Raw genomic sequence first — 27,745 nt, forward strand, 5'->3', positions numbered from 1 at the left:
TTACCTTCCATCAATATCAATATTTTCTTCTTCTTGTAAGGCAGCATCTAATGCTGCTTGTACTCTTGGCGCTACCGTCGGTCCCTCGTAATCTCGTGTTGTACGATTTGGCATGTCTAGTTCAACTTGTAAAATATTCTCACCCTGAAAGATTATTATTACATTATACAACTCTAACCAATCTCTAAACACAATTTCTCTGACATTCATATTTACAACAATCATACTATTAGTATTACTCAAAATAAACATTCATATCCATACAACAACTATATACTATTACTCAAAATAAACATTCCTATCTATACAACAACTCTACTATTACTCAAAATAAACATTCCTATCTACAATCATTAATATTACTTAGAATAAACATTCATATCTACAACAACCAAACATTCATATCTATACCATAACCAATACTATTACTCAAAATAAACATTCATTTCTATACAACAACTACACTATTACTCAAAATAAACATTCATCTCCACAACAACCATACTATTACTAAAAATAAACATTCATATCCACAACAATCACCATTACCAGTCCTCTTTTATGTAGGCTCCTGAATATTATAGATTGCCCTGATAAATAGCAATAATCCATGTACACAAGACAGTCTTGCTAATAATTATAATATCACAAACTATACAAACATCCAGATTTTTACAGCTGATTGAAAATACTTTATAATCATCACTCTGATTGTCACTGGCTGAAAATATTGACAGATTGCTTGCTTAATGACCAACTTCAAAGTGAATTTGTTAATATACTAACCAGGAATCTGGGATCACCTCCCATTGCTGCAGCTACTCTAGCAAACTCTGTCACTGGTCTTTTATTACCTAAAGCCGATATAGGTCTTGTCATCATTGTGGTAGCACTACAATATAATATATCAAATTAGGGCTGTATGATATTGCAAAAAGGGACGATATCGATATTGGCATTTTTTTCAACGATATAGTTAAATATCGTGATATTTAATAATAATGTCACTTTGCTATTAAATAAATTAAATATAAATGCATTAAAGCTGACTACAGTGTAAGTAAGAATTGTGGGTAAGAATTGCTTTATTCACACACTTTAAACATTGCTTTTTTTATAATATAAATTTATTAAAATGAAAAAACAACATCCTTTTTGGATAAAAACGTTTCAATGCTTTTAACACAATAACAGGAGACATTACTTAAGCCTGTACATATAATTAAATTAAATACAACCGCTGATGTTTAAAGATAGGTTGCCAGGCAACGAAACATACGCCCACAGCAGCTAAATCGTCCGGGCAGTCAACAAGAGTTGTCGCATATTTTACTTTTTTCGGTAATGAAACATTTATAATACACTAAAATCTGATTAAGAGCAACAACTGAGAAAACCATTAGAATTTGTTTGGTTTTTATAAACTTCTACCCCATGCTAACGTTTTGTATACAAAACTTTTAATATCAAGGATTTAGCTGTTCCAAGTCATAAAAATTCATTGAAAATCAATATACTTGTTCCTCTCAAGATCTTAAACTCTGTGTATCAATCTGAAGTCAATCGGATGATAACTTTAGCCTTTAGAGCGTCACAAGATTTTGCAAAGTGATCAAGGGCCATAACTTTGGCAGTAATTATCGGAAATCGTTGAAAATCAATAGGATTCTCCGTCTCATGATCCTAAACACTGTGTATGAATTTAAGGTCAATCAGATATTAACTTTGGTCTCTAGAGCATCCACAAGATTTTTCAAAGTGATTAAGGGCCATAACTCTGGCAGTAATTATCAAAAATCGGTGAAAATCAATAGGATTCTTCGTCTCATGACATTAAACACTGTGTATAAATTTAAAGTCAATCGGATATTAACTTTGGCCTTTAGAGCGTCCACAAGATTTTTCAAAGTGATCAAGGGCCATAACTCTGGCATTAATTATTGTAAATCGCTGAAAATCAATATGCTTCTTCGTCTCATAACCTTAAACACTGTGTATAAATTTAAAGTCAATCGGATATTAACTTTGGCCTCTAGAGCGTCCACAAGATTTTTCAAAGTGATCAAGGGCCATAACTCTGGCAGTAATTATCGGAAATTGCTAAAAGTCCATAGGCTTCTTTGTCTCATGACCTTAAACACTGTGTATGAATTTAAAGTCAATCAGATATTAACTTTGGCCTCTAGAGCGTCCACAAGATTTTTTTAAGTGATCAAGGGCCATAACTCTGGCAGTAATTATCGGAAATCGCTGAAAATCAATAGGCTTTTTCGTCTCATGACCTTAAACACTGTGTATAAATTTAAGATCAATCGGATATTAACTTTGGCCTCTAGAGCGTCCACAAGATTTTTCAAAGTGATCAAGAGCCATAACTCTGGCAGTAATTTCCAGAAATCGCTGAAAATCAATAGGCTTCTTCGTCTCATGACCTTAAACACTGTGTATAAATTTAAAGTCAATTGGATATTAACTTTGGCCTCTAGAGCGTCCACAAGAATTTTTGAAGTGATCAAGGGCCATAACTCTGGCAGTAATTATCGGAAATTGCTAAAAATCAATAGGATTCTTCGTCTCATGACCTTAAACACTGTGTATTAATTTAAAGTCAATTGGATATTAACTTTGGCCTCTAGAGCGTCCACAAGATTTTTTGAAGTGATCAAGGGCCGTAACTCTGGTAGTAATTATCGAAAATCGCTGAAAATCAATAGGCTTCTTCGTCTCATGACCTTAAACACTGTGTATAAATTTAAGATCAATCGGATATTAACTTTGGCCTCTAGAGCGTCCACAAGATTTTTTGAAGTGATCAAGGGCCATAACTCTGGCAGTAATTATCGAAAATCGCTGAAAATCAATAGGCTTCTTCGTCTCATGATCTTAAACACTGTGTATAAATTTAAAGTCAATCGGATATTAACTTTAGCCTCTAGAGCGTCCACAAGCAATTGTGGACGCCGGACCGACGGACGGACGGGAGCGACGACAATATACGACCACATTTAAATGTGGGCGTATAAAAAGTGTCTGCTTGTGACCTTGTGTAAGAATATTCTCAAATATCACGTGCAGCGGAAGTAAGTAGATGCGGTCTTCAAGTCTTGTAATTGTAAATTCAAACAGTTTAACAAATACTAAATGATCCGGACTATCTTCCATTCAAGCATTCGATTGGCTGCGGTATTCCTGGCCTAACAGTGACAGTAATCTATTTATAGATCGTTTTATTCTTGCTTTCAGAAATTAAGTTTCGTAGAGTTTTCTAAAAATATTCGTTTTTTAAAAATATGACAACCTATTTATAGCCTAATTAGCCGCGGTCGTGGGAAATTTCAGGCGTTTAGTAGGCCTAAGCTTTACATGTAGTAACAACTGACAATTTATTGTCGACTAAAAACAAAGTAAAAGTAACGCATCCACGATGCAGTGAAAAACGACTGCAGACACTGCGCAAGTGTTTTCAACATTTAACGATTCTCAAAACATTAGTTTTATTATAGTTTATTGCCTTTGGCTAATTTCCACTGCTGTATGGTGTATTTATTATGTATTTTTATGAAAATTTTTGGCGATATTCAATAAACCACTGAAAATACCATATCGCAATAAATGACTATATCGAGAATATCGTACAGCCCTATATCAAATATAGAGTTGATACAGGTCTGGTTACTATAGTAGTAACATTTTAATATGTATATTACTTAGCAAAACAAAAGAGACATGGGGTTTAACGTCCACTCAAAACAAAAGTCATTTTGGGAATAACATATGGTTCCAGAGTAACCCCACATGATTGGACAGGTCATCCTACTCCTTGTAACACACAAGCTAGGAATCAAAACCATATAACATGACTCAATGACAGATGTTATGATCCAAAGCACAAGCCTTAGACCATTTGGCTACCCAACCCCCAACTTAACTTTCAAATTAAAATTCCCTACCACATATGTAAAGGTGACTAAATTGAGCTCAATTATTGGTGATCTAAAGTATGATTGTTCTTCGTGTCTTAATGGAATATACATAAACACAGTACGTTGTCATATGAGTGAAAATGACATTATTTGCTTGGAAGTACACTGTCATAATGTCAGCTAGAAATGTAAGAGATTTTTTGTACCTTTTATTGGCTAATAACTTTAAATTCCATGTATCTGTATCTTCATCAAATTGAGCTCTATTTAATACTTTACTTTTTTCTTCTGTTGGAATAAAATTCTCTATTATCAGCATTCTGTAATATTAAATATATTCTATTAAAACCAAATTCACATCATTTAATTAATTTCAACATTTTTATTGCACAAGTAATATTGTTTAGCACTCAACAAACTTCCGAACACTGGTTAATATAGATATAAAAATTTGTAAGGTCTGTATCACATCAGTAATGTCTGTATCACATCACCAGAGTCAATCACTATAGACTGTACAATACATCATGTTATAATTAATGTATTGATATCAATGAAAGAACTTACTTGAGTTTTAATTCTCTTGTTAATTCCATTTGTGTTTGCTCTAATTCCTGTCTTTCTTTAACATGTTCTTCTTGTAAATCAAATATCTCTTGTTTGGTTGATTGGAGTTTAGAAAATAACTTTCATAAAAAAAAACCCATGGGAATTTAATAAAAATCACAAGATCAGACATTATATGACATACAATTTTTTTTTCTTTATTCTCCGTTTTGATTGAAATTGGATCTCAGAAAATAATGTTGAAGATATCTCCAAAATAAACAATTACTAGCATTTGCTTTTAACTGGCAAGCACGCACCGACTCTCGCTGGCAAGATGCAATCTCACAATGTTAATATTGGGAGTTGAAAAATTATCTATCATTTTAATTGACTGTATAGTTGAATCAGTTATGTTAATTAATTTAAACTTTTTAGTTTTTAGTCTATCAGACATAACTAATAAGTCTTTAAGCATGAATAACATCATTATCATATATATATCATATCTTATGGGTTCCATATCTGAATTCTGAAAATAGTAATAAAAGGTTTTTTTTTCTTGTTTCTCCATTGGCAATGATGTACCTTTTTAAGTTTTTTAGTTTTCACATCAACTTCTTGTTGTAATGATGCATAGGTTTCTTGTAATTCAACAGCAGATTCTTCTTTTTCTTCCAATTTCTGTTTAATTTCTCTTTCTACTCGCTACAAATATATCAAAATAAATTAAGAATTCATTCTCAGAAAATTATTGTTGGAGCAATACATCTCCCATAAATACCAGCTCCTACAAATTTGACACTGGATGCACTTAAAAGTGGCTGAAACTGAAACTTATTTCTGTGGATATATAATTCAAATAATGATAGATAGAAAATATTCTGTGTAGTTTGTGTGTCTTGTTCGCAGGTTTGTCTTATGGGTTTTGTTTGTTTGTAGTGCAGTCCTCCTGCATTTATTATAAGAGCTTTGATACATAAACATATGTGTATAAAATTTAATGTACCTTTTGTTCAGCTATTTCTTGTCTTCTTTGTTCAAGAGCTCTCTGTTGTTCGTTTGTATGATCAATGATATTTCTACCACCCATCAGTAATTTACTCTCCATAGCCTTAAGAGGAAAAAGTAAATCTAAGTAATGTAGAGGAATTTTGAAGGCAAATTTAACATTAACTGAACATAATATAACTATATTATAATCACTATATTATTTATATACAATCTTCAGTCACAATTTCGAAATAACCATACCTTTATTTTACTTGATAAAGCATCTTTCATTTCTCTTTCTTTCATCAACTTTTCTCCTTTTTCTTTCAATTCTTCTAGAAACTTTTCTTTTTCCTGAAAGAACAGTTAATTATAATTATTGACTAATATTATTATATCCAAATACAAGCATCTATCATTTCATTTGGTGTATTAAAAAAACCCCAAAGCAAACTGTTAGGCCAATATGTACAAAGCAGGGCTTCCACTTCAAAATTTTCACTGTTGGTCATGTCATGTTTTTTATCTATGGTACAGTATTGTGAATTAATGCATCTATATGGTCAGTAAATCCATCAATATGATCTAGTTATTATTTTAATATCCACTGGTTCCTAGAATTCATACAGAGCATGGAAGACGCTTGATAGGCAAACCATGCCGAGATTGTCTTCTTTTGCCATGTGGGTTATTTTTACTAAAGTAGCTTACTGAACCTGTTATGAATAATCAGTAAGCTTGTTTTGTTTTTTTTACCAGATTATCAAAATTACCGTTAAATGTCCTAATTAGGCTACTCGTACTATGAACCACATTGCCGATTCTCACTAAGGTATGACTGTTGTAGCCGACAAGCAAGTTGATTGACTTCTTAATTAAAAAGTAATAATTAATCTGTTGTAATTTAGCCGAAGATTTATGATACCATAGTGGTCGGGTCATTGTTTTACCTATCGGCTAAACCTGACAAAAAACAGCTGATTAAGATCCCTGTTCTTGACCAATTAAATTGCTATTTAGCCTAACAAGAATATTCTCATCACCAAACTTGGTTAAATAATCTAAGTTATCGAAATCTCTTATCTCTGTTTAGCCTAAGCAGAAAAAGCTCATCTTCGAATTCAGTCAAGGCATTCACCTGACAAAACACTACATCCAGTTTGATTCGAAGCAGGGCTGTTGTGTCCCAACGGATGGACAGGACAAATAGCCCAATTTTAAAGTAGAAAAACTGACCTCCGCTATAAGTGTAGTGTCATTTAATATAGCTTTCTTTTCTTCATCTAATTTAGACTGTTGTTCCGCCATATAGGCTTCAGCATCATCATCATTACCTCCTCCTTCTTGGTCATCATCATCATCATCATCTTCTATTATTTCACCTTTATAACATATATTACAATATTACATAGTGTTTCGATTTTTCACCATACTATATAGTACAAATCACTAATAATTTTACAATAATATACCATATGAATGACAGACATTCTAAAAAAAATATGAGAAACTAACAAAACCAAATCAAAACTATTAAAAATCCATACACTATGCTGAATTTGTATGAAAGCAGTAATACTGAATTGAAACGAGATTTTCCATTTAATTTCCGGTTTAATTTTAAAAAAATAAAGTTTAAACAATTGTAAATATAATAATATCACACCATCTTTATTTCTTCTCTGTCTTCTTTTTTTCTTTTTCTTTGGTCCACCTTTAGAAGTCAGCTGATTTTTTAACCTTTTTGTAAAAAATATAAAGAGAAATCGTTTAAGATAGTAAATAAACATTAATACATGAATTGCTGCAACACACTTTTAAACGGGAATAACGTGGCTGAGTGGGTAAGATGCTTGCTCGCTGGCCTGGAGGTCGGGTGTTCGATCCCTGCATTGGCCGAGAAAGCTCATCCAGATTTTCCGGTGGGTTTCCCCTTGTCAGTGATGCAGGACGGAGGGCCTGACAAGGACAGCTGTCTAGTCGTTTGGATGGGATGAAAAACCAAGGTCCCGTGTACAAATTAGCGTGCACGTAAAAGATTCCTTGGCAGTTGGAATTCGATATAAGAGTAGGCCGTAGCTCCGCTGCCCGGGCAAAATTTCCCTCATAGCACACTGTATGGCATATGCCCGTCTTCTTTAGCCCAGTTTAGGAGCAAAACAGTTGGAAGTTAAACCCCATTTCATTTCATTTTTACACTTTTAAACCTTATTAATGTATTCAAATAAAATTAAAGGGCCAGCAAAAAAGTTATCCAATGTTAAAAAATCCTGTCATGAATCAAACTCAAAATGTTAACAAGTTAACTCCACAAAATGTGTTTGAATATGGTTTCACCTTGTGTTCAAATGAACAATTACACAACGTTTTGAAAAATGGCATTGATCAGACAGAAATCTACAGATTAGAAATGCAGGGAAATAACAAGAAAATCCACATTAAATGTGGGCATAGATTAATCAACAAACTATTGGTTTACCAATGGGAACTGATCCCGCCCCATTTATGGCAAACGCACATTTATATAAATATGATTACAAAGTAGCTAAAAGTCTAAATTATATCTTTCGATACATTGATGACATAACACCTATCAATGATAACGGAACTTTCTACAAATATAAAAGTGAAATATATCCCCCAGAACTAACATTAAATAAAGAAAATGCTGGCTCTATAACTGCATCTGTTCTTGACTTGGGTATTAATATAATTAAGAATAAATTTAATGTTGGTATTTTTCGACAAAACGGACAAAAATGGTGAAATACCTGTCAGTTTATAGTAAAATACCAGATGTCACTCTATATAATGTTTTCTATTCACAGGTATTATGATTTTTATCAATATGTAACAATAAAGAACTATTTCTCTCCCGAATAAAATCTCTTTACTTTAAATGCACTGCCAAAGGTGGAACACAATTACGTATTCTAAAAGAAATTTCAAAACTTCCATTTCTTCAACATACCAATTTGACTTTGCTTATAAGTATATAACTGATTACATATTGGGTAATGATCTAATTGAATAATCATCTCAAAATTTTGTGCAGTTTACTAATTCAATTAGAATTATTGCCCTTATTTTATACCTTTATTCAAATAAAATTTTTATAGTTTCATTTCTTCAACATACCTAGTTTGCATTTCTTATAGGTGTATTACTTATCATATTTTATGCAATTACATAGCTAAATAATTCCTATTATTAGTTCCTTAATTTATAGTTTATTAACTGTTTGGCGTTGTCTTATCTGGAGTATTGCCTTTTTTATTGTTTTTTTTTTTTTATTAAATTTAACTCATGTTGTCATTTGGCAAACTACCTCTTTTTATGTCATGTCATTCAGCAGACGACCGTTGTCGAGACAATTTGCACTTGATCCTTTGCTTCTTTGTATTCAGTATTGTTTTTTTCCTGTTTTTGTGGTATTAAGGACTTATGCCCGAACTTTGTAGTGAATACACCTCAATTCTTTCGAACGCTTATAATACTTCTCACATAACATAGATAGACCATTTAGTTGTACCTGGCTTTTTTTAAATACATTTCACCGATATGGTTACTTGTATAGGGAATTTTCCTTCATGTATTTCATGTGGCATATAGCAGATCATGATTCATACTAGTATTATACAATGTTTTTGGGATATATTCCTCCTTATTGTTATTTTTCATTTTTGAGTGAAGTCTGTATCACTATGGGCCTGGGACTATACACTGCAAAGGACGCTTACGGCTAGCCCCCGGATCCATTCACTTAATCTGATATGTACGTTTGTTTGTGATTTCTGCGTATTCTATCTTGTCCGTAAATTTCTCTTGTGTAATTGTTTGTGTGTGGTGCAGTCCACCTGCACTTACTATTAGTGTAGGAGAAAAGAGATGACAGAAGACACATTTAAAATAGTTTGTTTTCTTACCTGGCAATTTCATCTTGAAATTCACGTAACAGAGCATCTTTAGGGTCTTCATTAATTTTGGGTTTATTTTTGATATTTTTAGCTCTATTTGCATACCTGAAATAAATACAAAATATCATGAGTTCTTTTGCTAAATGATAATAATCAGGAAATTATTTTAAAACAAAATTTCAATGACTACAAAAGTATTCAATTGAGATACCATACCAAGTTCTTTTTCATTATAATTTATAAAAATAAATGTGGTTTTAATTTTTCCATAGTTAATATTACCTGAGTGTTGTAAGAGTTTCATCACAGTTATAACTAGCAGGACCTATATTAGCCACCATAACAGTTCTAGCATTACCTCCTAGGGAATCTAATTATAACACAATAACAATATTAAAATAATATCATATGTATGAATAATAAAAATCATGCACAACAGATCCTAACTAGTAGATACCAGCGGCTGCCAGGCAGGATACGCCCACATTTTGCAGAGATGGATAGAGAACAAGCTAAACAAAAAGCGATTTTTCGTACAATCAAGGACCATAATTCAGGAAGTTACGATCCGATCTGCGCAAATATCGAAAGGAACCAAGATCTTTGGGTTATTAAATCGCATAAAAATTATGACTGCGATAGGGTCCACAAGCTAAAAATGTGATTTTTCGTACAATCAGGGGCCATAATTCAGAAATGAAATGAAATGGGGTTTAACGTCCTACTGTTCTGCTCCTAACCTGGGCTAATGAAGACGGGCATACGCCATACAGTGTGCTATGAGGGAAATTTTGCCCGGGCAGCGGCGCTACGGCCTACTCTTATATCGAATTCCAACTGCCAAGGGATCTTTTATGTGCACGCCAATGTGTACACGGGACCTCATTTTTTTGTCCCATCTGAACGATGTCCTTGTGCCATAATTCAGGAAGTTACAGTTCGATATGCGTGAATATCGAAAGGAACCAAGATCTTTGGGTTATAAACTTACATTTCAAGTTTCATCAAAATCAGAAGAAAATTGTGACCTCTAGAGAGTCCACAACCTTGATATATCACATTTTTACACTATTTGAGTACAAGGGGCAGCCATTTTTCTGGCAGTTTTGGTCCTATTTTTACAACCATCATTAGAGTGTAACGGTGATATATTTAAACGTTTTTTTAAATCGCATAAAAATTATTACTGCAATAGGGTCCACAAGCTAAAAATGTGATTTTTCGTACAATCAGGGGCCATAATTCAGGAAGTTACAGTCCGATATGCGTGAATATTGAAAGGAACAGAGATCTTTGGGTTATAAACTTACATTTCAAGTTTCATCAAAATCAGAAGAAAATTGTGACCTCTATAGGGTCCACAAGCTAAAAACTTGATTTTTCTTACAATCAGGGGCTATAATCCATGAAGTTTCGGTCCGATACATGCCAATATCGAAAGCAACCAAGATCTTTTGGAGATAAACCTAAATGTGGGCGTATAAAAATACAAAAACCATTGGACAAATTTTGTACAATTAAGCAGTAAGATAACTCTTTCAGTGCCCAGGTATCTCAAAGTGGTTTAATAATAAATGCCCAGATTTTGGCTGCGTATATCCTGTCTGACAAAATTAAATAAGCATGTTATACTCCCAAAAGTGGTCTTATTTTGATCCTCTAGATATCATTAACACTTACTTTGTAAAGTCAATGATAGTTTTTATAGTGAAGCACTTCTTATTGCAAAAAGGAGTATTCTGTAAAGTCAATGATAGTTAATGCATTTAATGCAGAATGTGCCCAAATCTTTTCTGACAACTATGCATTTACTATGAACATTTCTGCAAGTTTCCGATGGTGGGCATATGTTAGCTAGAGAATAAGACTTGGACCACCTCCACCACGGTACATGTAAGTAACTCATATTTTTTAGAACTAAAATAAAGTACATTGTATTTGAATGCTGTTGGTACTCATGGACTACATTTGCTGTTCAAAATAAGATTGTAAATGTATGAATTAGGCACTGAAAGAGAATTGTAGTTTATGTCAATGAAAGAAGTTGTGTAAGATTAATGTACTACAAACCTTGCAATAATCTAGTAAGTTTAGAATCTCGATATGGTATATGTGTACTTTTACCATCAACTAAAGCAGATATAACATTACTTAGTGCTGATAATGATAAATTGATCTTAGTAGCTTCCTTTAACCTATCACCCTAAAAAAACAAACAAGCATCATCCGAATTGCAGAAAAAATTATAATTTAGGATAAAATACACACATCTATTTATACTCATTTAGTTAATTCTTGTTCGCAACAATATGGACAAGACCAGTGTTTAAAATTCGGCAAGAAAGTTGTAAGCCAATGGGAACCGCTGGTAGACACCATTCATGAAAATTGTAGGTCCTAACATGAATTTTTGGGCCCAATAAATATTAACAAAACACACACACAAACTCACACCACCCTCAATGCCTTGAATTTCTATGTTCTGTAGATGTTTCCTAGTCATTTGGTACAGGTTTAAAGTTTGAATATGTATTCAATATTGAACGTTTATCTCTACATTTGAAGGACTTAATACTTAATTTTTCTGTAATAAATAAATATTTATATGTAATAATTATAGTGGTTATATGTACCGGTAGGTCTACTTTATAGTACTGAAAATGTATCTCGAAATTCCATTTACATAGAAATCTGAAGATTTCGTATTAAAATGGCCCTTAACACTCTCCTAAAATAAACAGATTGCGCATTTAGATGAAAGGAAATGAAACTAGTGTTTAAGGCCCTACCAAACATAGATAAACATGTCTTACATTTCCATAAACCTATTAAATTTACTGTCTGGTCGCTACAATCGTTTGATTCGTTTCATTCATGACGTGTGGAACTGTGATATGAAAGACCATAACCTCTTTCAATATTATCATTATTCAACAGACCTGATGTCACACATGGTCATAGCTTATATTTATGAAACGATAAATTCTTTGTTATTCTTCCTATATCAAATATTGTAGTGCCTGTTTTCAAAGACTACGGTCTCCAGTAGGGTAATGAAATCTTCATTAAAGAAATACATTTGATAATTGAGTCTACTATTAAATCATGAGCGTAAGAAAGAATGGCGGGAAAGGCCACTTGTTTTACCTTGCTGGAATTATATTGTTACCGGTAGTTAGGCTTTCAAGGATTTTTCAGCTCTGGTTTTTTAATTTTATATTTACAAGACAAAGGATTTATATCACATGAATTTTTATTCTTGGATTCATGACAGTACAGTAGTTGGACTGACCTAGTTTAGTAGCATACATCTTCGGATCTCACCACTGAAGGAATATAATATGCCAGATTGTGCATGTGTATTCAATATCGGATAAAGACAAATAAGACAGTAAGGTATACTATCGGAGCACACACTCATCTATTCCACACTTGATCAAAATGGTTAAATAATATTCAGCCAAACTTTGGGAGCGTGCTGATATTTGCAAGCACAAACTCTATCCCACAATGATAATTTCTTTCGGTGGACATGTTTATTCTTATTTCTAATAATGGAATACTGTTAAATATCTGGATGAAATACAATGATAATTTCTTTCAGTGGACAAGTTTATTCTCATTTCCGATATATTTGTTTCGGATATAAATTGGGACAATATAATATAAATATTTGATAGAAGCAAACAAAATATCCATGACACATATTTTTTATGACAAAAAGTCTGCGCACAGGACTGACCCACCATCTTAAAATAAAAATATGTTGGGCCGTTCAGTTATTTATCGGCGCCGGACCGACTTGAATTTTAAACAGTGGACAAGACACATTTTCCACAAATTTATATTAATTGTCAGAGTAAGAACTTCATGAATTGCATACATTATTTTCATTCTGACAATAGTGGATCTCGACCACTGTGTTTTATACTTGGTGGCACATTGTATGTGGTTATAAACTACTTTTTATTGGATTTTAAAATTATGTACAGGTTTTCTGCATAAAAATGAACTAAATGATAACAGCATCATTACACAACAAATATAGTCGACTGTATAAATCATTATAAAATAAATCTAGTTGATACTTACAGTTGCACCTGTTTTAGCTTGTCTTTCACTACCAGCTAAATCTACCATATTTAATTTACCAACACGAATATGATTTTCATTATCTACACCTATCTCACTACATTCCACTGTTACAATAAATATAGCATGAGATCGTGAACTATGAGCATTCATATTCGTGGCTCTGAAACATAAATACACAATAAATGTACACCAAACATGGATTATAAAACAAAGATAGGTTGCCAGACAACAAAACATACGCCCACAGCAGCTAAATCGTTAGAGCGGTATGTCAAGTATCAGGAGCCCATCCAGCACTGTTTGGGGCGGTACAAAAACTAGCGGTTGCCAGGCAAGATATGCCCACATTTTGCAAGAGATGGATAGAGAACAAGCTAAAAACAAAAGCGATTTTCCTACAATTAGGGGCCATAATCCAGAAAAGTATAGTCCGAAGTGCACAAATACGGAAAGGTACTAAGATCTTTGGGACATAAATTCCAAAATAAATAGATGACACATATTAATGAATCTCACATTTATTTTTTTTTCAAAAGCATCAAACAATCAAACTGATTATCAACTATACACTAAGTTTCATCACTTTCTATCACAAGTTATCTTGTCCCAAAGCTTACTGTCTGATTCATCGTAAATTTTAAACGGATTTCTTCGATTATGAACAAACTACTTAACTTTGGTTATTATAAACTTACCTGTGTGTTTGTAATGAACTCCCGTTCGATAAAATCCATTGCACAACTAATTATCACAACGATGAGAACAATTTCTCTCTTGAAAAATTTGAAAATTTACTTGTAATTTCGACAGAGTCGATGTCAACAATGTCTTCGTGACGTATTGGTCGAATCCAATATACCTGTTGCGGGGGTTGGTTAACATTGAAAGATAGTTTGACAGCGCGATCATTTTAATCGTATATGGGTTTGGGCGACGAAAAATATCAATTGAAGGCAATTACATAGGAGATTTATATGGAAACCATTGATCGCCAGTCTATCAAATTTTCTTCACAATTAAAATATCACTGATTGCACGGATACTCGTAAAAATAAAGTCATAAATAAACTATAAATATCCTATCTTCTTTATGTTATAAATAATTTAACAAGGATCATGAAGCTTACCTCCGAATTCTCTGAGTGTATTTTTAATTTTATACGCATTCTTTCGATCGAATAATAACCGCTTCAGTAACATCTTTAAGCGTGTTGCGGCAGCCCTCAGCGTGTCTATTGCCGTATTGGGTGCCCGGGTGGGTATATAATGCTACTAAGCCCGTATGACCCCGTAAGAAGCGGAACATTAATTCTCGATTCGACAGTTTTGACCGAAGTGTGATAAAGCCCGTAAAACGAATGTATAGTTGTGTTTGTGCGGCATGCGTGTTCAAAAGTAAGTAATCCCATCCGAGTCGCTAATCAAATAATTAGAACAAAATATTTCAAAAAGTAAAGCTATAAAATTTGCAGAGATTTTACTAGAATGTAAAAGACGGTAACTAAATACAGGAATGCGGGTAGTTATGTGTGCGAACGCTCAAACTCAATGCCAATTGTCGTAGGTATCCAGACCACTCGGACCAAAGACTACTCGGACTAAGACCAGTCGGACCAAAACAAGACCAGTCGGACCAATTAAATTATATTATAAGGCTAGACAATATGCTATTTATTTATTATTAAATCACAATACAAAGAAGCAAATAATTCTTATACGGAATTCTTATATTTAGAGTTGTTTGGTTCAATTTTGTGTACGTAAATAAATCAACGATTAGTTTTAAAATTAATTAATAATGGTGCCAAAAAAAAATATCAATCTAATTTTTCTTTACTCTTGCAATGAGACTCGGTATGTCCAGACTTTTGACAGTTTCTACATATACGGGTATACTGTTCTTGTCTGATAGCCTAATTTTACTTTTTCCACATTCGCGGTATCCCCAGTGGTTTCATTCCGTTCTACCCCACTAACCCCTGGGTTACTATATATGGGGGGGGGGGGGGTGGAGACACGTTTTCAAGTTATCCGCCCTTGATGCGTTAATATAAACAGCACATAATAATACGAAGACTGGACGTTTATATGCCCCTTTTTAAACGTGACTACAAGTGTGGTTCTCGATATTTTGCGATTTGGAATACAATTATCAATTTATTCAAACAACACGTTATTATTAGTTCGAGTAGTCATATTAAAACACACACAATTATCAATTTATTCAAATAACACTTTATTATTGGTTCGAGTAGTCATATTAAAATAAACACAATTATCAATTTATTAAAATAACACTTTATTATTGGTTCGAGTAATTATATTAAAACAAACGCAATTATCAATTTATTAAAACAACATTTTATTATTGGTCCGAGTCGTCTTTCTGTTGGGTCCGAATAGTCTTTTTGTATGGTCCGAGTAGTCTATTTGTTTGGGCTGAGTGGTCTATCACTTGGTCCGACTGGTCTTGAACCGAGTGATCTTTGGTCCGAGTGGTCATGGATTCTTGTCGTAATTGTACTTGAATTTCCTATGCTGTCACCCCTAATACGAAATGATATCTTCCGCAGAGTGACGTAACCATCTTCCATATTGGTATTTTTCTCTGGGAAAAGTTTGTGATATTTCAATTTTTCAAGAGAGAACTTGTTTTCATCGTTGTGATAATTAGTTGTGCAATGGATTTTATCGAACGGGAGTTCATTACAAACACACAGGTAAGTTTATAATAACCAACGTTAAGTAGTTTGTTCATAATCGAAGAAATCCGTTTAAAATTTACGATGAATCAGACAGTAGCTTTAGCTTGAAATGTTAATCATTAAGCTTGGTCAAGACATTCACCTAATGAACATCTACATCAAGTTTAAACATTCTACCTCAATTAAAAGCAGAGTTGTTATGTTCCAAAGTGTTGACCAATCAAATTGCTTATCGCTCCTTAGCCTAAGCAGAAAATTCTCATCATCGAACTTAGTCAAGGTAATGATATGATGATTCTATACTGGGAGTTTCATCACTCTCACTTAATCATAACCAAAGTTATAGTACCCCAAAGCATCAACCAATCAGATTGCTTATCTCTGCTTACCGTAAGCAGAAAATTCTCATCTTCGAACTCCATCATGGCATTCACCTAACAAACATCTACGCCAAGTGCAAACATTCTAGCTAAATTAGAATGAAAGTTATTGTGTTCCAAAGTCTCGACCAATCAAATTGCTTATCGCTCTGCTTACCATGAGCAGAAAATGCTCATTATACAGCAAATTTCACTTTCATTTAATTAGAACTAAATTTATCGTGTCCCAAAGCATCAACCAATCAAATTGCTTAACTCTGCTTACCCTAAGCAGAAAATGATCATCTTCAACTCCATCAAGGCATTGACCTAATAAACACCTACACCAAGTTTGAACACTCTAGCTCAATTAGAAGGAGAGTTGTGTCCCAAAAAGTGTGACGGGCAGACGGTCGGACAGACGAATCCATTTTAATAGTCCCCTGCTTTCTTCGAAAGGCGGGGGACAAAAAATATATAATTTTTTCACTCACCCAACAGATCTATTCTGATTACCTACATGCATAACATGTTCAATTTCTTTTACACTTTTAGTTACAAATGATGATAAATCCTGTAAATAAATAATAATTTTACACAATAAAACACAGAAAACAATATGTGGGTACTTTATTCAATCATTTATTTATTTTTTTCTACATTCCTAATGAGAATTTTCCAAATGCAATGTTACTACAAATTTAAATTTTTGGACCATGAACCGGTGCCCAACAGCTACTCATCTTGTTATTGTTCTTGGGGGTGACACTCTTTGTACGCGTTTCCACCGGCGAAAAGGTTGGTCTAAAGCAAATGTAAGGGTTTCTGCACATGGAAAAAAGTTTGCTGGATAAGCGACTCTTCCGCAATTTGCGTACAAAGAGCGTCCATTTTGTCTGGCAGTTTCATTTCGATTTTCCCGAAATTCGAATTCAACCTTCATTATGGTGGAATGGTGAAATATTGAAATGGTTTTTAAAATTGGAAAAAAAATTTGTGACATGTAGAGAATCCGCAAGATAAAAATGTGATTTTTCGAACAATCAAGTTTCATCAAAATCAGATCAAAATTGTGACCTCTAGAGGGTCCACAACTTTGATACACCAGATGTTTACACTAATTGTGTACGAGGAGCGGCCATTTTGTCCGGCAGTTTTGGTCCGATTTTCACGAAATTCAAATTCAACCAAAATCACAGTGTAACAGTGACATATTTGAGCGTTTTTTTAAATTGGATAATAATTGTGACATCTAGAGGGACCCTCAAGCTAAAAACGCCATTTTTCGTACAATCAGGGGCCATAATTCAGGAAGTTACGGTTCGATACATGCCAATATCGAAAGGAATCGAGATCTTAGGGAGATAATCCTATATTTCAAGTCTCATTGAAATCGGATAAGAATTGTGAAGTGTAGAGTGTCCACAAACAATTGTGGACGGACGGATGGAGATAAACCTATATTTCAAGTTTCGTTGAAATCGGATAAAAATTGTTACCTGTAGAGTGTCCACAAACAATTGTAGATGGACGGACAGGGGCGACGACAATTTACGTCACATGAAAATGTGGGTATACAAAAAAATCGTGCTCAAAAATGAGTACATGGAAAACGGGCCTACGATTTTACCAATTCATGTAAATTGACATGAAACTTGCATCAATATTCTGCGATTATGTTATACTCAGTTCCTGGTTCATTGTAGGTGGTACTTGTTTAAACATATACAGATTTAAGTCAGTTATAGTTTAAATTATTACCTTCACATAGATGCCTGTATCAGGTCTTTCCTTTAAATCTAATCTTTTAGATTGATCCTTTGACAATAAATCTCTTATATCCTCCTGTAAAATGTTAATGTCAGTAAAGCTAAATAGCCATGCTGAATAAAATACTTGAATACACAAATATATCTACATAAACTTTTTCATGGTGTCAATTTTTCACCTAATTGTCAACAACATTTATAGCAAATATGACTTTCAGTTTGCACATTCTAGTTCAGGCATACTTGTAATGTGAAAACAGAAAATGGAAGTGAAATCAAATGAAGTTATAATATCACATGCATTATTAAGGCCATTTTAATACTAATTACGTCTAATTCAAGATTACAAAAAAGTTTCCGAACTATACAGCAAATATCCAATGTCATATTGTGTAAGCCTGTTTCTTAAACAGAAGTTTGAAAAAATGTTGTGCTAATTGTAACGTCAATGCATTGTCATCTAAGACAATATAAGTTCAATAAGAACCATGGTATCTACTAGTGCTGAAATGTATTAAAATAAACTAACCTGATAAATTTCTAAGTATGATGCACGTACTAAATATTGTTGATTTTGTGAGCGGGAAATATGTTGAAAAATCTGTTCAAAGGAATTAGGTATAACACCTCGTAATTCTGGGTCTTCTTTTATACCTGTATAAAGATTTGTAAAATACAAATTACAAATATATGAGGTTATTTTAAAGAATATATTCAATTACCAGTATCTCAAACAAAAAATTACTTATAGTATTTATAAAATATGTCATTATACAAAAGAATATAACCAAACATTATAAAGTGTGCCTCGCTTATGTGTGGTTTAATGATCGAGAGCGAGACATTAATTAATATATTGATACTTTCTTTTAATCTATTTTCTTACTGCTGAGTGTGTGGTTTAAAATTCAAGACAGCGACATAAATAATATATTGATACTGCACAAGGATGTTGGCCGAGTGTTTTTCAATATATAAACACAATGTCTTGCTTAAGACTATTATGCAATTAAAAAATACAGACAATATCCCACACATGCATTTCAATGAAATTGCCACCGTATTTCATCTGGTATAAAATAATGTATGATTGGCAAGTTGCCCGTACATTATTTGAAATAATGATATGCCAACATCAAATGATGACATCACATCTGTATTTTAATGCTATAAAAGTCTGGACTCATGTTCCTTAAGCAATGGCCAGAGATATCCCTCTCTGGCCATTGCTGGATTGACTTCTAATACTTGAGCTTTTGAGGGAGTGTTTTTATTCTTCCTGTTCAATAAAATCTCTCCTAAGTATTGAAACATGACAGCCCTTCATTTAATCTGGGGTCTACCCTAAAACTTTGGACAGTGATTTAAGATATTAAAAACGATGAAGCAGTATTGTTTACATTGTAGCCGTTTTGTTTTTCTGCAATATTCTGCTATGTACTGGCTAATTGGCGTAATAAATTTCATGAGTCATGACGTAAAGTTATGTAAACATATCTGGAGCTCTGTTTAAACCTGAATGATATTGTTATGCAGTTAGGTATTGGTTGTTAATCGAACTATTGACCAGTCATAATTTTGAACAGAAATTTGCTTTCATTACAGCAGTGTTTGAGTGAGATTAGATCTAATCAAATGAAACACTGCGAGCAGTATGGTCTGGACTATGATATAAACATGTTTACCTATATAAGTCAGATGATTTCTATTGACTACAGAAAGGTGCCTTTATGGTTATATGAAAACAACTAATGATCGAGATTATTTTGTCTACTTGCACAGAACTCTTAAGATAAGCTTACCTTGCATAGTAAAGGTTTTACCAGTTCCAGTTTGTCCATAAGCAAATATAGTTCCATTAAAACCTTGTAATACTGATTCAACTAAATCATGAAATGTTTCATCATATAAATCACGTTGTTTTGAGCTACAATAATAAAATTGCGACAAAAGCCTATATGTTTGATTTGCATTTTTAGGAAAATATCAAATTTCTCACAGTTTAATCCATGCTAAATGTACTCAAATTGATTATTCAACAAAATAAAAACATCAATGGTAGACAGTCTCCAGGTTTAGATTAAATCATATTACAAAAAGGCCACCATAGGGTAATGGACAAACGTCGTTATAACATATATTATGATCCAAATGACCAAAGATTAAACTAAATTAAAACAACTGAATAAGTTCTTTTTATTTAATAAGAATCCAGTGATATATATATAGAGATAAAATCAAACAAAAGTTTGACTATGTTGAATCTGGGTCATTTTGGTTTATGTCCGATTTAACCATATCCAGTTTTTATCATCTGTGGAGGATGTCGAGTGTTACAAAATTTTCAAATCATCATATCTTTGTATATACTGAATGGAACTATTAAAATGGTGGTATGCCTTAAGCTTTTAGAGATTCAACTTTTACAATATTGTAGTGTGAATGGGATTAACACGCCTTTAAATGAAGTTCAGAGACATTAAAGAGGATATTAAAAAAATGTTTTGAATATAGGTTTTCCTGTATTCTCAACTTATCGCTTGAACTAATAAATTTATTAGACAATGTAATACATACATACTTCCAATCATAAACTGAATCAAATGTAAAAGTTTTAGGTGGATCTCCAGGATTATTTATATTTTTTACAGCTATAACACCTTTATTTACATCCATTTCTACCACACTGTAAAATATAAAACATGACAATAAATATTATATTCCATAAAATATTTGTTTTCTAATCCTAAATTAGTATAATTAGAGCACCCCATACAGCCAGAAATGGGCTCTAATAAAACTTACTTCACTGTGATTACAAAATAGGTCCAGTGAACATGCATTGTGTGCAGTAGCTACAATATAACAGAACACAATTTTTATGGGAAATAATCACTAATTACATTCTAAAAACTCAATGTTTCGACAAGTATCCTCTTATCGTTATCAAGCACAATGATAAAGCTTGATAATAATAATAAGAAAATTGTCGAAACATTGAGCTTTTAGAATAAAACTAGTGATTATTTCCCATAAAAATTGTGTTCTGTTAATGTTTTTCATGATCCTAAATGCCACTTAACGATAAAACTACAATGTAGCATTTGGATATAAACCAAAATGCACACAACACTCTTTATACATCTATCATTTAAGGCCAAGAATATCTAACATTAATGAGTCTGAATTAGCGGTACAGTAATATTTTTCAATTCAAATGTATTCTAATAATTATTGATAATTAAGCGTGGAGATTATTTGGTACCATAGCCTACTCTCTTACTATAACAAACAATTATAACAAGAGAGAGAGAGAGAGAGAAATGGGGTTTAACGTCCACTCGACACAAACTAGGTCATTTTGGGACTAACATATGGTTTAATTTTATTTACATAATTCGCTTGCGCGTAGGGGTCTTTAGCAGTGGGAGGAAACCGGAGGACCCATATAAAACCCACGAGGTTGGACAAGCGACCCTACTCCATGTCACGTACAAACGGGGATTCGAAACCACGCCAGTCGACTCAATGACAGACTTTATGATACAGTGCGTGCACGCTAACCATTCAGCCATCCAACCCCCCACAATTATAACAAAATCTACATCTACTATACTATTGTAAAATATAATACATGCCCAACATGGTGATCAGCTGTCTCTTTTTCATTCATTGGTCGGCATCTCACAACCACTTTCACACATTCCGCAGATTTAGGCTTTGACTAAAACAAATTTATACATAAAAACTACATCAGAACTTACAGTTATTATAAAAGTGGTATGAAAAAAGTAAACATAAATATTTTCGATTTAATTTGTACACTGTGTAAAGACTTGATATATTAATACAGTCTAATAAAAGTATTTGCTGTGAACAAAATTTTGTCTGGATAGTTGCACTATGGCCCACACTCATTCTGAATTCCAAGTGTCAACTAGGGTTCTTGGACGTGCACATCAATGTGTACTAATAGTATGTTTATTACAGTCATTACTTTAGGCAAATAAAAACGTGTCATACAAACCATTTTTATCAATTTCTGTTTTTGCCTCGTAACTAATAAATTATCACAGATAATGCTATATCTTGAAAAAAAAAAAAAAACGATACAAATTTATATAGTTTTAAACAGAAGACATAATGTTGTTTTATTTACAATCTTCAAAAATGGCGATGAATTTTCAACTTTTATGGTGGGTTGGGTGTGTTTTTATTGTCTACAGTAAGGTAAGGGTTCGGGTTCATTCATTTTTTTTTGTGCTGAAATTAACAAACCCTTGTCTTATTATATCAGTCTACCAGACAACTGAGACCAATAGAAGACCACTCCGACCAAGACAGAAGACCACTTGGACCAAGATTAGAAGACCACTCGGACCAACAAATAAATTTATAGTTGTATTTGTTAATACATTTGTTTTCGAGGACCACTCAGACCAATGTTTTTGAAATAATAAAGTGTTGTTTTTTAATAAATTTGTAGTGTTGTTAGGAACGTCCTAGCTCTACCAGTCTTACCAGCAGGATACATTTTACCGACATTTCATAAATTAGAAGAAAAGGCTGATAATGATCAAATAAAAGAAGTTATGGGATATATTTATGAAACTTGGATGACTGGTGCTTTTATGGAGTTGATACAGTACTATCCTGCAGAGGAGCGTCTTTGGGACGACGATCCGAACCAACGACAACTTTGAGGGTGGCATAATAGAATTTTTCAGAAGGCGGAGAAAGGAAATTTGCGATTTTTACCTCCTGCTCACCCTGTTATACAATGAGGCAGCGCATTGCCTACACAAATTAAAACAGTATCTGACAGTAAACTAAAACGACACGAACAGAAACAGAAGTGATCAATACAATATAAACTATTCAATTTATGGAAGTCATGCATGAAGGAGACGATAAGCACAACACAGCTCACAACACAGCTCGTGAACAAAGGTGGTGACATCTATGGACCTACAAATTGAAGAACCAGTAAATAAAAATAATGAAAAAATAAAAGACAGGTTGCCAAGCAACGAAACATACGCCCACAGCTACTAAATCGTCTGAGCGGTTGACAGGGGTCGTCGCATATTTATTCATTTGTAAGGGCATTTAATTAGGGGCATTTAAAAGACAATTTCATACAGATGACATTATAATTTTCATCGTTTGAGGGTTCACAAACTTCTAATAACTAAAACAAAGGCCTTAACTCTGGAAGTAATCTACAGAAATTGTTGAAATTTGACAGGCTTTTTCGTTTTACTAATCCAAATAATGCATATGAATTTCATACAGATTGAATGATAACTTTTGTCATTTGAACCTTCACAATGTTCAACAAAGTAAAACAAGGGCCATAACTATAGAAGTAATTTACGGAAATTACTAAATTCAATAGGCTTCTTCATTTTACTAATTTAAACGATGCATATAAAATTCATACAGATCGGATGATAATTTTTGTTGTTCGAGTGTTTACAAGGCGCAACAAAGTGAACAAGGGCCATAACTCCAGAAGAAATTAACGGAAATTATTGAAATTAAATAGGCTTTTTCATCTCACTAATGTAAACAACATATCTGAATTTCAAAACAATCAGATGATAATTGTAGTCCATAGAATGTTCACAAGACATTGTGGACAACGGATGGACTGGGTCACGGGTGGGGGTAATATATGACCACATTTCCATGTGGGCGTATAAAACTGTATTTCGATGAAATAAAAAGAAATAATGAAAATTTTTATTAAAAATGTATTATTTAATAAATTGTTTATATAATAAAGATTAATTATTTTAGATTTATTTTTTGTATTAATTATTGGTGCAACAAGCATGAATTATATCTATTTGATGTTATTATTATGTACTTACCTGTAAAATAAATAATAAAGATAAATAAATAACACTATATTTTGTAGTATTTTATTTTAATTTGGTCCAAGTGGTCTTCTACCTGACCATGGCACACATGTACATGTATCAAAACAAACTCAGTAGTAATCATAATAACACAACTTTATGGATTTACTACTTCTTGGTTTATTACATGCAACGTTTCAATACTCTTACAGGTATCTTTATCAAGCAATGATCAATAATGAATAACAACTCTACATTTATAGTACATCCATGAGTAAGAACCATTTAACAATAAAAACATAACATTAATTAAGACTATAACAACAAACATTTCCCTTTGAGTATGGCTTTACCATTTTTCTTCAATCTAAGGTGTTAAAAGTGGGGATTGAAGCCACCGCCTAAGCTAAAATGCAATCAAAACCCATTAACCACACCATCAAATATTTAATATGACTAATTTCAATACATTATGCATAATTAGTTAGGTTGAACCCACCCCCTCTTGCTCATACATTTACCATATTATTATATAGAAAATTTTTAATTAATAATATGGTAAATGTATGAGCAAGAGGGGGTGGGTTCAACCTAACTAATTATGCATAATGTATTGAAATTAGTCATATTAAATATTTGATGGTGTGGTTAATGGGTTTTGATTGCATTTTAGCTTAGGCGGTGGCTTCAATCCCCACTTTTAACACCTTAGATTGAAGAAAAATGGTAAAGCCATACTCAAAGGGAAATGTTTGTTGTTATAGTCTTAATTAATGTTATGTTTTTATTGTTAAATGGTTCTTACTCATGGATGTACTATATAATAATATGGTAAATGTATGAGCAAGAGGGGGTGGGTTCAACCTAACTAATTATGCATAATGTATTGAAATTAGTCATATTAAATATTTGATGGTGTGGTTAATGGGTTTTGATTGCATTTTAGCTTAGGCGGTGGCTTCAATCCCCACTTTTAACACCTTAGATTGAAGAAAAATGGTAAAGCCATACTCAAAGGGAAATGTTTGTTGTTATAGTCTTAATTAATGTTATGTTTTTATTGTTAAATGGTTCTTACTCATGGATGTACTATAAATGTAGAGTTGTTATTCATTATTGATCATTGCTTGATAAAGATACCTGTAAGAGTATTGAAACGTTGCATGTAATAAACCAAGAAGTAGTAAATCCATAAAGTTGTGTTATTATGATTATTATACCTCTACTTCTAAATGTCATTCAAGAAAACTCAGTAGTATTTTACTTTAATTTTGTCCCAGTGGTCTTCAATCTCGGACCATGTATTAAAACAAACACAACTATCGTTAATGAGTAGTATTTTATTTTAATTTGGTGCTAGTGGTCGTCTATCTCGGATCATGTATTAAAACAAACACAATAATCGTGGTCCAAGCGGTCTGTCTTGGTCCGAGTGGTCTTCTATTGGTCGGAGTTATCTTTGGTCTGAGTTGTCATGCATTCCATTTAAATTAGGAATATCTTAATTTTGAGATGCATTATTACAATAAATGAGTCTGCAAGGTGAAATCGAAGGCCTCCAGTATGGGTTTGAGCAGAGCAAAGTCCAAGGTGGAGACAATGTCAAGTTTGGCTTGAGGTCTGGGGGACTGCCAGAGAATTTTAGGTGCATGTATAAGATTAGAATGGAGTTAGGCCAAAAAGGTGTCAATCCTTCGCACGTTTGTTTGTTCAACATTATTTTGAATAATATGAGAAATTTTGATAAATGTAGGAGAAAAAAATATGCTCTGCGCAAGCAAGGGAAGGGCCCGGTGACCCCCCTTTGGACACGCGCCTGATTTACCTAGGCCCAATACAATCGGCTCAATCATGTTTTAATGCTGAAAAGTTAAAATATATGTTCACTTGATTGATCCATCTGTAAACATTATAAAATAAACAAAACCCAAAAAAAACTCAGTTGGCCAGTTCACCAAACTAAACACTTTTTCATCATGTACGTTTGGCTGTTTTGAAAGGTTTATCGAACCTATATAACTATTTTAAACCTACCGGTAACAAACAAACATCTAGCTCTTGGGCATAGATTATTTATCCCCCCCCCCCCTCAGCCCACGCCACTAATCTAATGCAAACCACTAATGCATGTGCCATGTGGCACTCTGACGATTACTTTGCTCCAATCTATGCCCCCCCCCCCCTCTAGACAAAATTATGGATCCGTGCCTGACTAGGGTTAGGGTTAACCTAGTTCCTTTAACCCTAAACTTTGCCGATGGATGGAGGACTCTGAAAGCATAGCCTGAGGATTATTTTTACGACTAGTCTTTACAATAGCCACTGCGTTATTTAATTTTAAACTATACTTTTTAGTTAGGTCCTAAGACTTATTATATTAGCCTATGGGCATGATATAGGCTATTCATTGAGTTTTGAGACAGTCGTTGAGGTTGAGGCAAGCAAGAGAAAATCCGATTAATTACGATCAAACTAATAGTGTTACGAAAATTGCTACAATTCCAATACCACCATGTTATCGTTAGATTAAATATGTACAAAATGAATTCATATACCATAATAAATCTCATAGAAATTCAATCAGTTCATCAGTCCGATTATTATTATTTTCTCGATTTTTGTCAACATAACTATTTCTTACGCATGCGTTCTGTAAAGGAAACTACTTTCTATAATGGGAGACCACTACAAGGTGTATGGATGCAGACCACTATGGATTTTATATAATGCTCCATCTGTTTGGCGAGTGGCGACCCCACTTTCATATGTTTGCGCCATATTATCCGTTGCATAGTTTTTATTAATTACCGATACAATCATTCCCAGCAAACAGATATAGGAAAAGAAAGAACCCTGCGCGCACGCAGCCAAATAATTTGTTTTACCCCTTTATAAAGCTTGATAGGGCTATATTAGTACAAATAATATAATACATACATATGCCCTTTGAGATTTTCTAACATTTTATATAATATATTGATAAATCAGTAGTAAGTTAATTGCATATTTCTTGTGACCCAGCAGGTCGAGTAAAGGTAGTACCAAATGTACAATTGTCAATTAAACGTCTTTGAAATAACAAAACTTTATGAAACAACGAAACACAAGAATTCAGAATCTGTTTCACTATTAAAGTTGCTAGTTTGTGTTCAGTAGCGGATCTAGAAGCTGTGAAAAAGAGAGAGGTGGGCGCCATCCACAACACCATCCCACAATCAATGTCAACAAACTGCCTAATAAAATACATAAAATAACAATGAGCCCCGGGTAGAACATAGTTGCCTATATATAGTTGTTTGGCGATCGTTATCGCCGGAAAGTAGTTTTTTTTAAAATCATGTTGACATAAAGTTCATGTCATCTTATGATTGTTATTGATTTTATTATTTATTTATTTATTTTGTGTGTGTGAACGCTAGCGGCGCTTACTTGGTCTCAAGGGAGCTTACTTGTTCGAGCAATATAATGTTTCCCTATACCACAATTGTTCTTAAGCTTGTTTAGACAAGCCTCCTTCTAATATGTTTTTCACAGCTTACGCACTAACTTATGTATAGGATATTAATCTATCCGA

General features: G+C 33.2%; 1 protein-coding gene across 1 annotated transcript; it reads right to left on the reverse strand.

The window, feature by feature from the left end:
• LOC126824347 (kinesin-like protein KIF3B) lies at positions 1-26,828 on the reverse strand. Its single transcript, XM_056101741.1, has 18 exons — positions 26,727-26,828; positions 22,335-22,395; positions 21,946-22,031; positions 20,889-20,993; positions 20,110-20,234; positions 18,837-18,961; positions 18,300-18,383; positions 17,033-17,112; positions 13,472-13,634; positions 11,450-11,582; positions 9,662-9,749; positions 9,389-9,484; positions 7,129-7,202; positions 6,654-6,844; positions 5,724-5,816; positions 5,479-5,583; positions 5,058-5,177; positions 1-144 (listed from the first exon to the last, which is right to left on the reverse strand). The coding sequence occupies exons 2-18, from the start codon at positions 22,335-22,337 to the stop codon at positions 1-3; spliced, it is 1,815 nt and encodes a 604-aa protein (XP_055957716.1). The 5' UTR covers positions 22,338-22,395; positions 26,727-26,828.
• Between the last annotated feature and the right edge of the window lie 917 nt (positions 26,829-27,745).

The sequence above is a fragment of the Patella vulgata genome, chromosome 6, assembly GCF_932274485.2.
Source record: "Patella vulgata chromosome 6, xgPatVulg1.2, whole genome shotgun sequence".
Taxonomy (NCBI): Eukaryota; Metazoa; Mollusca; class Gastropoda; family Patellidae; genus Patella; species Patella vulgata.